The sequence below is a fragment of the Stegodyphus dumicola genome, chromosome 2, assembly GCF_044657685.1.
Source record: "Stegodyphus dumicola isolate Sdum_Otavi_A_Nest chromosome 2, ASM4465768v1".
NCBI classification, from domain to species: Eukaryota; Metazoa; Arthropoda; class Arachnida; order Araneae; family Eresidae; genus Stegodyphus; species Stegodyphus dumicola.
Window position 1 is genome coordinate 205,815,854 of NC_140769.1, and position 15,251 is coordinate 205,831,104.

At 32.1% G+C, this 15,251-nt stretch overlaps 1 protein-coding gene across 1 annotated transcript in view; it reads left to right on the forward strand.

Moving 5' to 3' along the window:
* Positions 1-15,251, forward strand: part of LOC118199574 (uncharacterized) — a 317,346-nt gene that overhangs the window by 116,669 nt on the left and 185,426 nt on the right. Inside the window, exons 2-6 of the mRNA XM_085810256.1 lie at positions 7,221-7,322; positions 11,160-11,258; positions 12,028-12,225; positions 13,774-13,959; positions 14,042-14,140. Of these exons, the coding sequence (XP_085666382.1) occupies positions 7,221-7,322; positions 11,160-11,258; positions 12,028-12,225; positions 13,774-13,959; positions 14,042-14,140 (684 nt within the window). The remainder of the gene's footprint in view (positions 1-7,220; positions 7,323-11,159; positions 11,259-12,027; positions 12,226-13,773; positions 13,960-14,041; positions 14,141-15,251) is intronic.

Genomic DNA, 15,251 nt, shown 5'->3' on the forward strand with positions numbered 1-15,251 from the left:
ATCATAGCGCTAATTCTTCGCCACCGAGCCCACCAGAGGCCAAGCGGTAAAGTCACTGAACACTGTTAGTTCGGTCCGAGATTCGAATCCCGCGAACGGACTGGCTGCTTGGGCGTTTTCGTTGTTTTCCCAATGTGTAACGTGTATATGAGCTAGTTTCCTTTAGAAAGTGCTCCACGCAGGCATTCCTTCCCTTTGGCAGATAGCTCTCGAGGCTTTGTCGTAATCAAATAAACCACCGTACATGTACCAAATAAACACCGTACCTTCGCCACCGTACATGTATATATAGAAATGACTATCGAATAATAGATAGCCAGAGGATTGGGAACTTACTGTGTTATATTTTATAAATGCATTTTGTGTTATGGAAGTCTTGGAATCTTCGTACATTCTTCTTCCACCCCCCCCTTGACTGTTAACGTCACGCAAATTAACTCTCGATGAAAAAAAGATTATCCCCCCCAACTATCTGGTAAGATTTCAGAAAGAAAGTCTCATTAAGCTTGCATAAGTTTATAGAACATAAAAGCAAGCAATTGTTTTATTAGATTAATTCCTTTTTGTATGCATTCCGGAGCTTTATTTACTTCCTCTATTTTTGGATCTTCGCGAATCATAAACAATGGAAGAAGCTTAGAAGTTTTCGGTTTCCTTATTAAGTTCTATACCCGTAGTGTAGCGAAACTAATTAGAAAACGCATTCCATGCTGAGGATCTCTTTTGATTGATTCTGTCAGCTGATAATGATCGATATCAGCCCCCCTTCAAGTGACCATCATTGAGTGTGTCCGCGCCCCACTGCAGTCTTGCCTTTACTGCGCGTGCGCTTTTTCCGATCAATACACAACTTGGCAAGCTTCGCTGCGGATAGTAAAAAAGTTCTCTGTTACATGATCGTGATTTTTAATCATCTTGTAAACATGTGATACGTATCCCTACGATCACGTAGTCAGCTTTCTTAGTTTTTATATTTAATTGCTACTGTTTTTATTCCCGTCCGCAAACGGCACTGCAAGCGCCAAGTGCACACGAGGCCCCGGAACGGCACTCGCTTTCGCCATTTTTAACATTCTCGTACGGCTTGTCGACGTCCTTAAATGTCACCGGAATTATAAATTGGTTAGCTAAGCTATCATGGTTACTGAAGGAGATCCACCCCACCAGGTGAGTGTCGTGTTTGTGATTAGTTTGGTTTGGTTTATAATCACAGCTGTCGGAAGATCATTGTCGTTTCTTGATGCGGACTGATCGCATTGGTCTTTGTCATCAATAAGGTAGCGGCTTCCCATCGGTTGATTAAGCCCGTTGACCGCATCCTCTCGTGCCACGACAGCAGTGGGGTGTGTGTTATGATTTATTAAGAAGTATGTATAACACTTCTGCTTAAAGAGGTGGATTCATCATAAATCACGACCATTTTTTGTTCCTTTACTGCAAATTTTCTATGCATGCAGTCTGTTTTTCCTTTGCGCACACGAAGTCAACTCTCATTTTATCAGGCGTCATCTCCTATTAACCCTAAATCGTGAATAACTTCAGGAAAGGGGAGGAGGGCAGAGAAACAACCCAAATCATAGCTAATAGGAAAATATTGTACAATCTGTCTGTATTTTCAAACATTTTAAATTAGAGGATAAGTTTATGACGCAAATTAAAACTGTGTTCAAAACAAAAAGAACACCGTGTTTATTTGCTTTATTTTTGTATTCCCTGGGAGTCTGTATGAAAATTAAAATGCTCAAATAATTAATACGCTCAAATATATTGTTATTGTTGAGAAATTTACTTTTTAACAGATAATATTAAACAGTGTTTATATATTCCAGCTTACGTGCAGTTAAATTATATACTGGTTTGGATAAAAACAGCTTTCAGACATTACTATCATTGCTGTTAACCTGCGCATTTTTCTTTTACTTATTGTGTTTTGCGTAGACAATTTTGTTTTGCACTTATGGGTTGTAATGTTAATTTTCCCATCTTTCTGAAATAAAACAAAATTTTTGAAGGGGAGGGGGGCGCAGAATCCGGTTAATCCCGACTTGACTGTAAATGAACTGTGTATAGGGTACTAAACTGTTTACTAATGTTTGCTACATATCAGAAATGTGTAATCATAAATACTGAATTTACAGAAATGTCCAATAATGTGTAATCCATTATGGAAACTACGCTGTTTTTTTTTTTTTTTTTGTAGTAATGTACTATAATATCAAAATACTGAACGACCTCGCACTTAGAATCCTGCATTTTTCAAATTGTTTAACGAAAAAAGCTTTGATACCTTGAGGATGATTTGCATAAATGATAATTAAATGATACATAGCTTATTTCAAAGTAGTGGTAAATATTTTCTTGTAGCATAAAACTAAGGAATAAAAAATAAATTATCTGATTTTAAGTGACAGATTGTGGATATAGTTTTTAAAAGGGCATCTGAAAGAGAATAAATTTGTTAAATTCTGGCCAATATTATTATTTTGCTCTAAAGCTGCCTTAAAAGAATGTTTTGTTGATTAAATTTTAAGTTGCTTATTTTTCCTTTAAATTCGACTACATTTTTTCCTCCTGGTTTCAAAATACACAAGTTTTTATGTTACCATCTTTTAACTTTCAAATTTTAACATTCTTGTTCATTCCGATTTAAAAACACAAGCAATATTTAGGATGGTATACAGCCATCGTATGTTTTGCTGTAATGAAAGAACCCAATCCATAAGCTTGGCAAAATATTTGAGATACTAAAGAGAGGCTTTGCCAATTGGCAAGGTGATCACCCGGCAAAAATATTTCGTTCTAAATTATGCAAGGAAGGGGATAAAGTACTAAATTTATGTTTATTTTTATTTTACTCAGGATGTTTTATGTTATTAATTATCTTAAAATCAGATGCTAAATTAACATATGTCTGATTATTGTAAAAAGGAATGACAATCTCCATTACGTATTCGCCTGTGAAGTTTACTGTTGTAATTTTTCGATTTATGTGCGAACGTTTTAATTATTTCATATGCCAGGTTACTTTTGTATATTTAATTGCATATGGTCAGAAAAACAAGTATTTCTTCATTACGTTAGCGGATTTTGCTAGATTTGTCAACCCTTACGAAATAAAATTTGTTGATGATAACATTATTTCTTTTGTCGGAAAGAGTAATTCTTCAAGGGAGTTCGTATATAGTTGATTTTATTTTAATCTTATTTACTGTTACTATTTGAAATATTTGTTTGTTGCTGCTGGCAAATGTAAGAAACATAATACAGTTTAAACTAATATTGTTAAACTAGGAGGAATTTGTTCTCTTGCAGCAGCTTTCATTTTAAAAGTATTTAAAGGCAGTATAAGTTGTGGAATTAGTTAATTAGTAATATTTACTGATTTAGCGAATTGTTTTAATGAATAAAAGTTGTGTATATTTTTAATCTATGAAAGTAATTATTGCTTTAATCTGAACGTAATTTTGATAACTGGAAAAAAAAAATAAATGTAATCTATTTTATTTAGCGCCCACCAGCGGCCGAGTGGTGAATTCGGTAAACACTGGTAGTTCGGTTCTAGGTTTGAATCCCGCGAACGGGCTGGCTGCATAGGCGTTTTCGTGGTTTTCCTCATGTGTAAAGTGGGGACGAGCCAATTTCCCTTAGAAAGTCCTCCACGAAGGCATCCCTTATGTTAGGGATATAGCGTGTTTGGGAATCAAAAAGAAGTCTGCGGGGACGAATTCAGCAGAGCACGATCGAACATTCTCAAACTCAAAACTGTGATCAAAGGATGTCTTTGTGGATGTTGAAGACATCAAGAAGAATGTGAGGTCGACATTGAAGAGCCTTCCGAAAGAGGACTTTAAAAGTTGTTTCCACAACTTATACTGCCGAGCACAGAAGTGTATTACGGCAGATGGAGATTACTTCGAAACATATTAAAAAGTTACGTTTTTCACATCTGTTTTGGTGTTATTAGAGCAGTCCTGGAAATTAATAGCCACACCTTGTAGATTGTTCATAGATAGGGGTGGAGGGAAAAAATTCGATTTCAGTATTTGTGTAAACTAACATTACTATAACTGGAAACACAGTTATTGTAATCGTTTGGAGATGAGAACAAGCGCTAGGAATAGACGGGATTTTGCTTTTTCGAATATCTTTTGGATTCGATGTGCGAGGCAGTTAAAAAGAAAGAAAGAGAAAACTCAATTTCTTTAGGCTGCAGATTAACTCTATAAGAGTAAAAAAGGTTAATATATTATTCTTCTTTCTTCATTCTCTTTGGAATGAAGATGCGGTTGGTTTTTTAATTTGGTCTTAAACCTATATTCTTTGCCTATTTTTTTGCAATGAAATTATTATTTTGAAAATTATATTAGAAATTAAGAAGACTTCGTGAAAAAATTGTTTTGAAAACTATACTCTGATGTTTTTAATATCATCCTAATCTGATACTATTTATGTACATGTGTGATTGTGATCCGCAATTATACTGCACATTGTTTGAACTTTGTAGATGTATTTCTGCTGGTCATCCAAATAATAAATCGTAATAAATATATACATACACCAGCACTTAATAAAACGAGCCTCCATTATAATTATTTATCGTAGAAGTATGAGCTCTGAGTTCCTTTCACTGCTGTTGAATTTTAAACGAGTTATTTTGAGTAGTAGTCAAAAATAAAACCGATAAATTTAACCAGCCTGTAAAACCCGTTTTCCTGCAGAGCGCATATGCTTGCAGTGAAAATGTACATTCCCTCGTACTGGCTGGCATACTCAAAATGTCAATGGAACTATTAATCTGATTATCTCTTTTCCCTTTCTTTCAGTCTTTCTTTCTTTCTTTTTTTTTTTTTTTTTTTTTAAGGTTTACAAATTTAAGTTACGTGAATTCTAAAAGTTAAGAAAAAGAAAGGAACGAAAAGAACTATATATGATATGGACTATAAAATACTTTAGAATTAATATTTGAGGTTTCATAAGTACTTGATTTGACTAATCTCCATGATGCATATAAGTACTTGATTTGACTAATCTCCATGATGTATACTGCATTAGCTTACTACGAATTTTAATTATTATCTAATCTTATCTCTTAGCGCTAAGTTCCATATTTACTTCATGTTTTCCGTTATCCGCCTTGAAAAGTTTGAGATGGCTTCATATTTTACCATAACTTAATAATTTATGAAATATAGTTTTCCTGGTAGATGACTAATTTTGATTTTATGAGAAATTTTAGTTAATTACTTTTGTTTTTATTTTCTTATTGCAAGCCTTTATGTACACATATTCATCCGTAGTCTGTTGAAACTTTTCGTTAATATATCTCGCATTCTTGAACAGTTTTCTTCAGGATATTGTCCAGTCTCTTTTCTTGATGTTGTTGTTGTCAGTTACCAAAATGTTTTGCGAGTTCATTTATTTAGAAGGGGAAAAAATATAAGAAAGAAAATTATAATTAAGAAGAAAAGAAATAAGGTAGGAATTGGGAAAACGTGGGGTTCCAGTTTGGTAAATTCCAGAAAATTGTACCTGTCGATCAATACCTTTATTTGATTTTGCAATCCCGAATTTTTTGTGTATTCGTCAGTTGCAATATTTTTCGCGTTATGTACCGTCCAACAAGAATTAAATCTTTTCTAACTCAAGAAACTGTTCCATATTGATATAAATATAAGATGATTTTTCCATTATTTATTAGCCTTTTTTAAGGTAATAAAAGTACGCAAATGCTAATTTTTTTAAGTCGTACTAATTTTCTAAAGTAATAAAAGTATGCAAGTCTAGACTAAAGTTTTCAAATATTTTGAGAGCCTGAATAAACTTTTTAGAGATTTGAGTAAATAGTACAAAAAATATTTGGCGTTTTGGTGTAACTAAACTATGCAAAACTTTTATTGACACCTGTTTTATAATCATAAAATAAATGTCAGAAAATATCTAGTGTAGTGGAAATACCTATTTTGATATCTTATATAGCGTAATATGCCAAATATTCATTGCTACCTGTTTTATAATCATAATCATAGTAATTATCAAACAATCGTTAATAAAATTAAAGTTTAATTATATCAATTTCCTTGTGTAGCGTAACTCTGCCAAACTTTTATTGATGTCTGTTTTATAATTTTAGTGGTCATAAAATAAATGTCAAAGTTTAGTATAGTAAAAATCGACATTCTTCTGTTATCAGAATAGATTCAGAAATGTATGTATATGTATGTACATCTATGTATGGTTGGTTGTACGTATTCGTGTATGCATCTGTATATGTACGAACATACTCACATACATACATGTATTCACATTCATAAATGTTCACGTGCATACATACATTTCTGAATTTTTTTATTACATCAAGTAGTAGTTTTTTTCGTTTATAATCTTTGTTTTATTTATTTCTTTGAGACTTATTTTTTCATGTATTAGTATATGAAAAATATAGAAATTTATTTTCATCATGTTACATAGCTTTGAATGTAGTATTTTTATATATGACAGTGTATTGGATTTAATTTTATTTTAAAATTATTTGTTAGTTTATTGATTTTAATTATATAAACTTACCAGTTTTCACTTTCAAATATTTATATGGGGCATTATATGTTTGAATACAAATGTGCTTCATGTGTTGTATATTTATGGGCTTCATATATGACGGTTGATAAAAATATCGAGAACATTCTTATTATTTATTTGAAGATTGGGTCTGAGAGTTAAATAAATTGTGCACTACAAAAATTTTATTAAATTTGTCAGTTTTGATTGTTAATAGCCTTAGCTGCTTTATTAAGGAAAATCTATTACATTTAATAAATGCAACGCACTTAATTTCAGTTAGGGTACAAGGTTGATGATTTCTGACAAAATATTCATATAATGATATTTATAAAGGTTAATAAAATTAATGAAGTATGGTAGCTTGCTTTAGCTACCATACTTCATTAATTTTATTTAGCTTTTATTCTCTGTCAGCATCTTTAGCTTTTATTTCTCTGTCAGCATTCTTTTAATGCTGACAGAGAAATTAATTGCTAATAAAGTTGAAAGGTTGCCAATAGTGATAAAGGCAACTTTGTAACCTTAACTGAAGATAAAATATGCAATACATGTTCATATATAGAGGTTGTATGAGGAAATGTATATTAATTATGATAAAGTATATATGGAATATTTTTTTTTTTTTTTTGAATTATCACGTCTAATTTCTTTTCATTTTACAGAGTGATAGTAATGCTAGCTTCCTGAGAGCAGCTAGAGCTGGAAATGTGGAGAAAGTGCTTGAATACCTGAAGGGGAGCATTGACATTAATACATGTAATGCTGTAAGTAATTGGGAAATTCAGTCTTAATGTTTCATTATGGAAAGTTTAAACAAGAACATGCAAGTTTAATTAGTTTTTGTGTTGTAATTATTGTCCCACTTTGTTCTTTTCTAACTTAGATTTTTGACTATTAGGGAAAGAATATTTTTAACGAATCTACAGGTTGTTCAACAGAAGAAATGTCAAAATATACATTTTAAACATTGAACCCAGGCTTATATTTATAATTACTGTCTTTCTCAAAATAAAACATAGAATTTTATGTCTTATTACCAGTAGAGGCAGGATTCTGTAAAATAAAATCTGCTTTTGCAAAATGAATGCTTTATTAACTGGAACTGATCCCTATAAAATTCCATTTGATAAAATTTTGATTAATTCATTATTAATAAATTAAAAAATATCGAGCTTTTTAATAGGAAGTTCCTGAAGATATTCTTATTTATGTAAAGCTAAAACTGATAATGATGAATGTTTTATTGAAAATAGTCATTGTAGTTGTCAAAATAAGCAGCTTTTATTTTGAAATGATTGAATTATGTTGTTCTGAAGCTTCTCATTAAACTTGTTTTGCAGAATTCTTGAATTATGTAAGTAATAATCATGAGAAAAAGTGATTAAAAAACCGGAAAGACTGAGTATGCACTGTTATAAGTCTCTAAAGAAGCTTTTTGTTATGGTTTTTTGCTTTGAGTGTTCAAATCCGAATTTAATACTGCTAATTTAAGTTTTTATGGTAATGATACACTTAGCAAGGATACTTTAAAAAAATGCACTGTTGGTTTATGTACTTGCATGATACCACTTTTCAGCCTTAAAGACTGGACCAATTCTGGACAGTCTTTGCTACTGGATTGCAACAAATCAATATATAGGGTGGCCATAATTAAACTGACAGTGCTCGCAGTGTTCTGTAGCGCGATCTATTTGCGAGAATGACACCACATTTTGTAGGAAGATTAAACAAGATGGGGGACGAAGGATTCCGTGAAAAAACAAATTAGTTCCAAAAGTCATCGCTAGGGGAATATTTGGCGCCATGTAGTAGAAAATAGAGTGTTAACAAATGCAAATCAATATGGAAATTACCTTTTATTTTGCATTCAAATGAGGTTCAATGTGGCTGCTGCTGTTGTTGGGGAACCACATATTGCATTCTGTGCACAGTATGCACAACAGCAGAAAGTAACATGTCTGCAGGAACCTCCCGTACAGTTCGTGATATGTTATCCTTCAGCATAGCCAGGTCCTGGACCACTCCTTGATAGACCTTGGACTTAAGGTAACCCCCATAGCCAGAAGTCGCATGGGGTAAGATCAGGTGACCGAGGTGGCCATGCAGTTAGAAAGTAGCGGCTAATGACTCTTTCTGTTGTGAATTTCTGTCATAGCATCTGTTGCACCCATACAGCAACGTGTGGAGAGGTTCCATCTTGCATGAAAATGATTTTCCCCAGGCATTGTCTTTGCTGAAGTGCCGGAATGACAAAGCTGTTCTACATGTGGCGATATTTTTCTCTGGTAACAGAACAGGTTTCCGGTCCTGTCGGGGTAATGTTCTCATAGAAATGGACCTACAATAAATTCCGCTGTGAATCCACACCAAACAGTTACCTTTGGTGAACGTAAGGGAATTGCTGTGACTGTATGTGGTGATGATTTGTCATCCCAAATTCGGCATATCATCCCAAATTCTGGGTATTCACAGTTCCATTCAGGTAAAAGTGGGCCTCGTCTCCCCATAAGATTTTCCACGGCCAAGGATCATCCACCTCCATTCTGGCAAGAAAGGTGAGAGCAAAAGTCAATCGCTTATCATGGTCGGGGTACAGTAACTCCTGTACCCGGCTGATCTTGTACGGATAGAAGTTGATAATCTTTCGTAAGATTTTTCATACCGTACTGTAAGGCATATACATATAATTTTATTCCGTATTAATTTGCATTTGTTAACACTCTATTTTCTATTACACAGTGCCAAATATTCCCCTAGCGGTAACTTTTGAAACTAATTTGTTTTTTCGCGGAATCCTTCGTCCCCCGTCTTGTTTAATCTTCCTACAAAATGTGGCCTCATTCTCACAAATAGTTCGCGCTACAGAATACTGTGAGCACTGTCAGTTTAATTATGGGCACCCGGTATAATTAATTAGGAAGTTTGAAAGATAGGTATTGTTCTGTTTATCCGGACCAGATTCAGAAATGCATGTATTGATCTGTATGTTCATGTATGCATGTATAATTTATATGTATGCATCTATGTGAGTATACACACACACACACACGCACATGTACAAATACATGCGTACATACATTTTTTAATCCCGTCCTGATAACAGAAGAGTACTGAATGAACTTAGGGTATCTTTTCATACTGCTTCCATGGTCGACAATGTGCATGGACTGCCATGATGAGCTGGCTTCAGAAGGCAATGCTCTATTTAAGCTGAAACACAGAATCCCCTGTTTCTTTGTATTACTGTTGCCTGTGACAGATAGTTTGTTTTGCAGTACAGTGGTTAAAAAAATTATATGTTCAAATCACTATGGATTCCAAATGAATTTGGACGAAAAAGAATGGTTTACTGATGCTTGGACTAAAGGAAGTATTCATCTAGTGTAAAGTATTGGTGCATATAATAGGGCTGTGAACAGTGTAATCCATCGAAAGCTGCTTCTGCCAAGCAGTAAAATAACTACCGAGCTTCCTATTTGCAACTATTTTATAAGCTAGTTGAGACGAGCCTGCACATTGTTCTTCGGATTCCTCTGTGATGGCAGGAAAATACACATGATTTGAATAACCACATTTGTAATTTGGTGTGAAAGGTTTGCCCTTATTTGTTTCACAGAAGAAAAAGTGCATAATATTTTATTTCTAAGTGCATTTTTCAACTAATTTTTTAATTTATTTAAATAGCTTCTTGTTTATTTTGTTTTTGCATTTTTTTTTTTAACCTTTTATAATTACGAATTGTCAAAATTATTTTCCTTTTAGACTGTTTTGTAGTCCTTTATGTTTTTCTGAAATGGTTTTCTTTGAGGATTATTTAATACTTAGTATTTTTTAGATATATTTATAAAATAGCATCATAACATTTTTAAGTTACTTGGTTTAATCATTAATTTTTGCATTAACAAATGTTGAATTAATTTTCAAGTGACAATTTTAAAGTTTTTGAGTGAATACTATTTATGTGAAGCAATGCAAAATAAAATCATCTTTAAATCTGCTTTTTATATATTTTCTTTGCTGCTGCCATAGGTCATATATTAAAAAATATTCATTTTTAAAGCAAAGCTAATAGAAAATAGTCTGTAGAGAATAGAAAATAATTAGCTAATAGAAAAATGATACTTGCAAAATGTGGCTAGAAAAGGGGGGAGAAAATATTAACTTTTGCAGGTATCTTGCATATAACGGAAAGGTTTGGTAAACATATTTCGATTTTTAAGTGCCTGAAAATTTTTTCTTTTATCTATTATATTAAGAGTACTCCAAGACCTATTATGCTAAGACTTCTGATATGTATCTTAGGATAATTTTATCATACTGGGTATGGCTTAATTGCTCTGTTACTTAGTGTGTACATTAGGTTAATTGGAAGCAGAAAAGATGAAAAATATGCAACGGCCTTCGCTGGGAATCGAACCATGGACCTCTGGAATACCGGCCCAGCGTGCTACCCTAGCGTGCTTGAAGGCACACTAGGGAAGTGGGAGAAATACCTTATAAGTGTACCTAAAAAACTTTGTTAATATTCTATGACATGTATCAAATACTTTGAATATGCCATTCTTTATTAATTTAAAGCATTTTGTATTTCTTTTTCTCAGAATGGGCTGAATGCTCTTCATTTAGCCTCAAAGGAAGGCCATGTAGCTGTAGTCCAAGAGTTAGTCAAAAGAGGTGCTAACGTTAATATTGCTACTAAGGTAAGAAGCGTTCTTTAAAATATTTCTTAGATATTAAAATGTAAATTAAGGAGTTAAAAGGAAGGCAAGCAAATTAAGTATAATGAAACATATGATATGTGAGGGACTACACAAGTGGCAGTCTTAAAGCTGTTATGAGGTAAAAGATGACATGACTACATGCTTCCACATTGCAAGAGCAGTAACTTGTTCATTAATGACTCCGCCTAACATAGCAAGAATTATGAATTTAAAACCAGTGTCAAGAGATTTTAGCGCTCTGCAGTGAGTCTATGATCGAAGCCTCTCAAATGCGAGAGCCTGAAGAACCACCGACTCTTTAGCTCCTCTGATTGTCTTACACTATAAGAATCAGAAAACATAAAATATAACTGAAAAATTAAGAGGGTATGACTTATTCTGTCTGCAGACTATTTCAGACAGAGAAACATATCAGAATGCTCTTAAAATCTCGAAGAGAGGCTTACTACTTACAAGATCCTCACATAATGAAGACAGTATTTATTTATCTTTCGAATGCATTCGGTATTAATTGTCAGTTGTGGTTATTGTATTCTTAAAAGAGCTTCTTATAGATTTATTATAAATGTGTTTTAGTTCTGTATGCAGTAATATGTAACTTTTCTTGTGTGGCCCATTATGGGATTTCCCTGTGTAATATAAAAATTAGACTGATTGTTAGAATTTGCCATTGAACACAGTATTTTATGAAATGTCTATAGCTATTCATCCTTTCTGCTTAAAAATGCATATATTCTCTAACTTTCAGAAAGGAAATACTGCTCTTCATATAGCTTCCCTGGCTGGCCAGGAGGAGGTTGTCAAGATATTGGTACAGAATGGAGCAAATGTAAACCTTCAGTCACAGAATGGCTTCACACCTTTGTATATGGCAGCTCAAGAAAATCATGATGGAGTTGTGAAATTTCTATTGGCAAATAATGCTAATCAGAGTTTGGCAACAGAGGTATGTCTGTAGCAATTTCATTAACTCATAATCTGCTGTTACTTTATTTATTTCATTTTCTTATGTATTTTTTTAATAAATTTTAGGTGAGTAAAAATTGACTGAGTTTCTTCTTTCTTTCTTTGAGTTAAATGAATTTTATATGTATGCTGAAAATATTTTAAATTTTTATATTTTATGATTTAAAGGTAGAAAATTGATTTTAAATAAAAGAATAAAGGAATCCCCATATTAAGATGATAATTATATTTTTGTACTTGCAAATAAGGCTAAAGTACATTTTTAAAAATTAGCCTAATTATTTTTCAGTTTTGCTTTTTAAAGAAATATCTTATCTGATGTTATTTGTAAATTGTAGCCTAATTATTTTTCGGTTTTACTTTTTGAAAGAAATATCTTGTCTGCCAATATTTGTAAGTTGTAAGATAACTGAATGAATGTAGTGGCTTTTCAATTATTTTTACATTTCATCTTTGAGTGTTTTTGCTTTGTATGTTTAATCCTATGATGCTGTGTTTCATTTCCTTTGATGCTTAATATTATATCAAAACAATGTAAAACGTTATTTTGTCGTAACACTAAGCATAATTTATCACTTTCAAATGTATTAAATTAATTTGTGAGTGAGCAAGCAAAGCTAATAGAAAATAATTTCAAGTGTAGTAAATTAATTTGAGCTATTATGATTTTTGTCTAATAAAAAACAAAATTAACAATTAGCTTTTTGCTGCGTACACTTCTAGTAAGGAATTAGGAAATCAATCCCCCCTTTTCATATTTTTGTTTGAATTTTGTTAAATACGTAGAGATTTTCAGATGCCTTATTTAATCTTGCCATATTTGAATAATTACATTGAGGTTTATATCTGATTCCAGGTGTATCATATATAACTTCATGGATCAATATTTAGAATTCGGATTATGTGCAAATTTTATCATGTGTTAGAATCACAGAAACCTTTATTCAGTATTTATTTAGTATTTCTATATTTTTCCCTTTTCTTTTTTTTAAAATATGATTATTTTGCATTTAGAAATGTTTTTTATGAACTGAGGAATCTGAAGAAAAATAGCCTTAATGTTTTTAAATTGATGTATAAATAAATGTGTTTCATATGTTAACATAAAAAATTTAGTTTTATGAACTGGAGACAAATTCATTAAAAAAAAAAGGATTTTTTTTCATTATGATTCAGGGTTTATCTCAGATATGGAAAGCCAGCTAAATGAAGAAAGGTGTCATTCAACAATTTTTATGAGTACATTCAAAATAGAATTTAAACTGTATTCAGTTATAGTAAGCAAAATATGGATGAGTTTACAGTGGCTTTTCGTCCCATGTAGTTAATTTTTATCACAGCCGCTTTCTTTCTTTCTTTTCTTTTCTTTTCTTTTTTTTTTCCTAATCAGAAAAGGTCTCTGGAAATTTTTGGACATTTTGTTCATATGTGTGATGTTATAACCCTAAATCATAAAATGCAAGTGTTATTCCTGTTTTTAGGAATAATTCTGAATTTTTAGTAAAAATGTATCTTTGTTTTTTTTTAGGATGGTTTTACTCCTTTGGCAGTTGCATTACAGCAAGGCCATGACAAAGTTGTAGCTGTCTTACTAGAAAATGATGCTAAAGGCCGTGTCAGGTTACCTGCACTACATATAGCTGCTAAAAAAGACGATTGTAAAGCTGCTGCGTTGCTTTTGCAGAATGATCATGACCCTGATGTTACTTCGAAAGTATGTCAAAGTTTCATTCTTATTCTTATTAAAAATACTTTGTCACAAGGTAATTGAACATAATGCTTGAATATCATTCCAGAGTGGCTTCACACCCTTGCATATTGCAGCCCATTATGGGAATGAAAATATTGCTACCCTGTTACTTGAGAAGAATGCTGATGTCAATTATTCCGCTAAGGTTAGTTACAATAAACAGACCACATGAATTGAACTCTAATTTCATATTTAAGAATGTGTTAAAATTTGGAAAAATGTTTCTTTTATTCATTCCTATAATAAAGAGGGTCTAGCAGAAAAACTCTCCCAATAAAATAAAAATGCAAATATACCATAGACTTTTATTGCATTAATAGAAGAAATGTGCCATTGCCATCTTCAATGCAGAATTTCTTATTATAACAGTTTTCGATCTGATTACAGTCAGCTCCCAATTAACTGAGCATTATCTAAATAAAATAGTGAAGTTTGTTTACTGCAGAATGGGAAAAAAATTCTGTCGCAAAACAAAAATGTATACAGAAATTTTTAAAAAAAGAATGTGGCGTAACATCAATGGTAGCATGTGATGTCATAGTATTTGGAAATTTTATCTATAATTTAATTATAAATAATCCTAAATATATAAACATTGTTAAAATATTCATTAAAAATAAATCTAACTGAAGAGCCACTGATCTTCTGTTTCCCATGACTTTGAGTAAGATGCAAGAATAATATAAATGTGAAATACAAGAGTAATATAAATATAAAATACAAGAGTAATATAAATCTAAATAGAAGCTTATATCATGAAGAAAAAAAAAGAAATTGTGTAATTTTGTTTAAAAAATGACATCCATATGCTTACCTACATGTCATACAGCATTTCCAAGGCCTACCTTTTAAACTGTATACAAATATCTAATTGTTGAACTATGTTGTTCTTTTTTTCCCAGATAATCCTTTCCTGGAGAAAATCCTGCCAGTAGTTTAAGGCTTAGATTTAAAAATGTTCCCTTTCATATATCTCCAGAAAGAGAAATCTGACTGAGAAATGATTAGCATACCTATCATGGAATGTGAACCATACAGTGAAATAAGGCATCATAAAAATAACTGTAAATAGTTTTGCATGGTGTTATCAGTAGTCAGTAGTGTCTGTAATATTGCAGAAGATTACCTTTGCATTTCTGCACAATGGGTGTCCTGAAAGGTATTTGGACTTCAGTAAAAACTGTCTTCTGTATTGATGCATGCATAATATATGTGTTTTTCTGTTGATGCTATGCTGTATTTTATAACCTGATTGG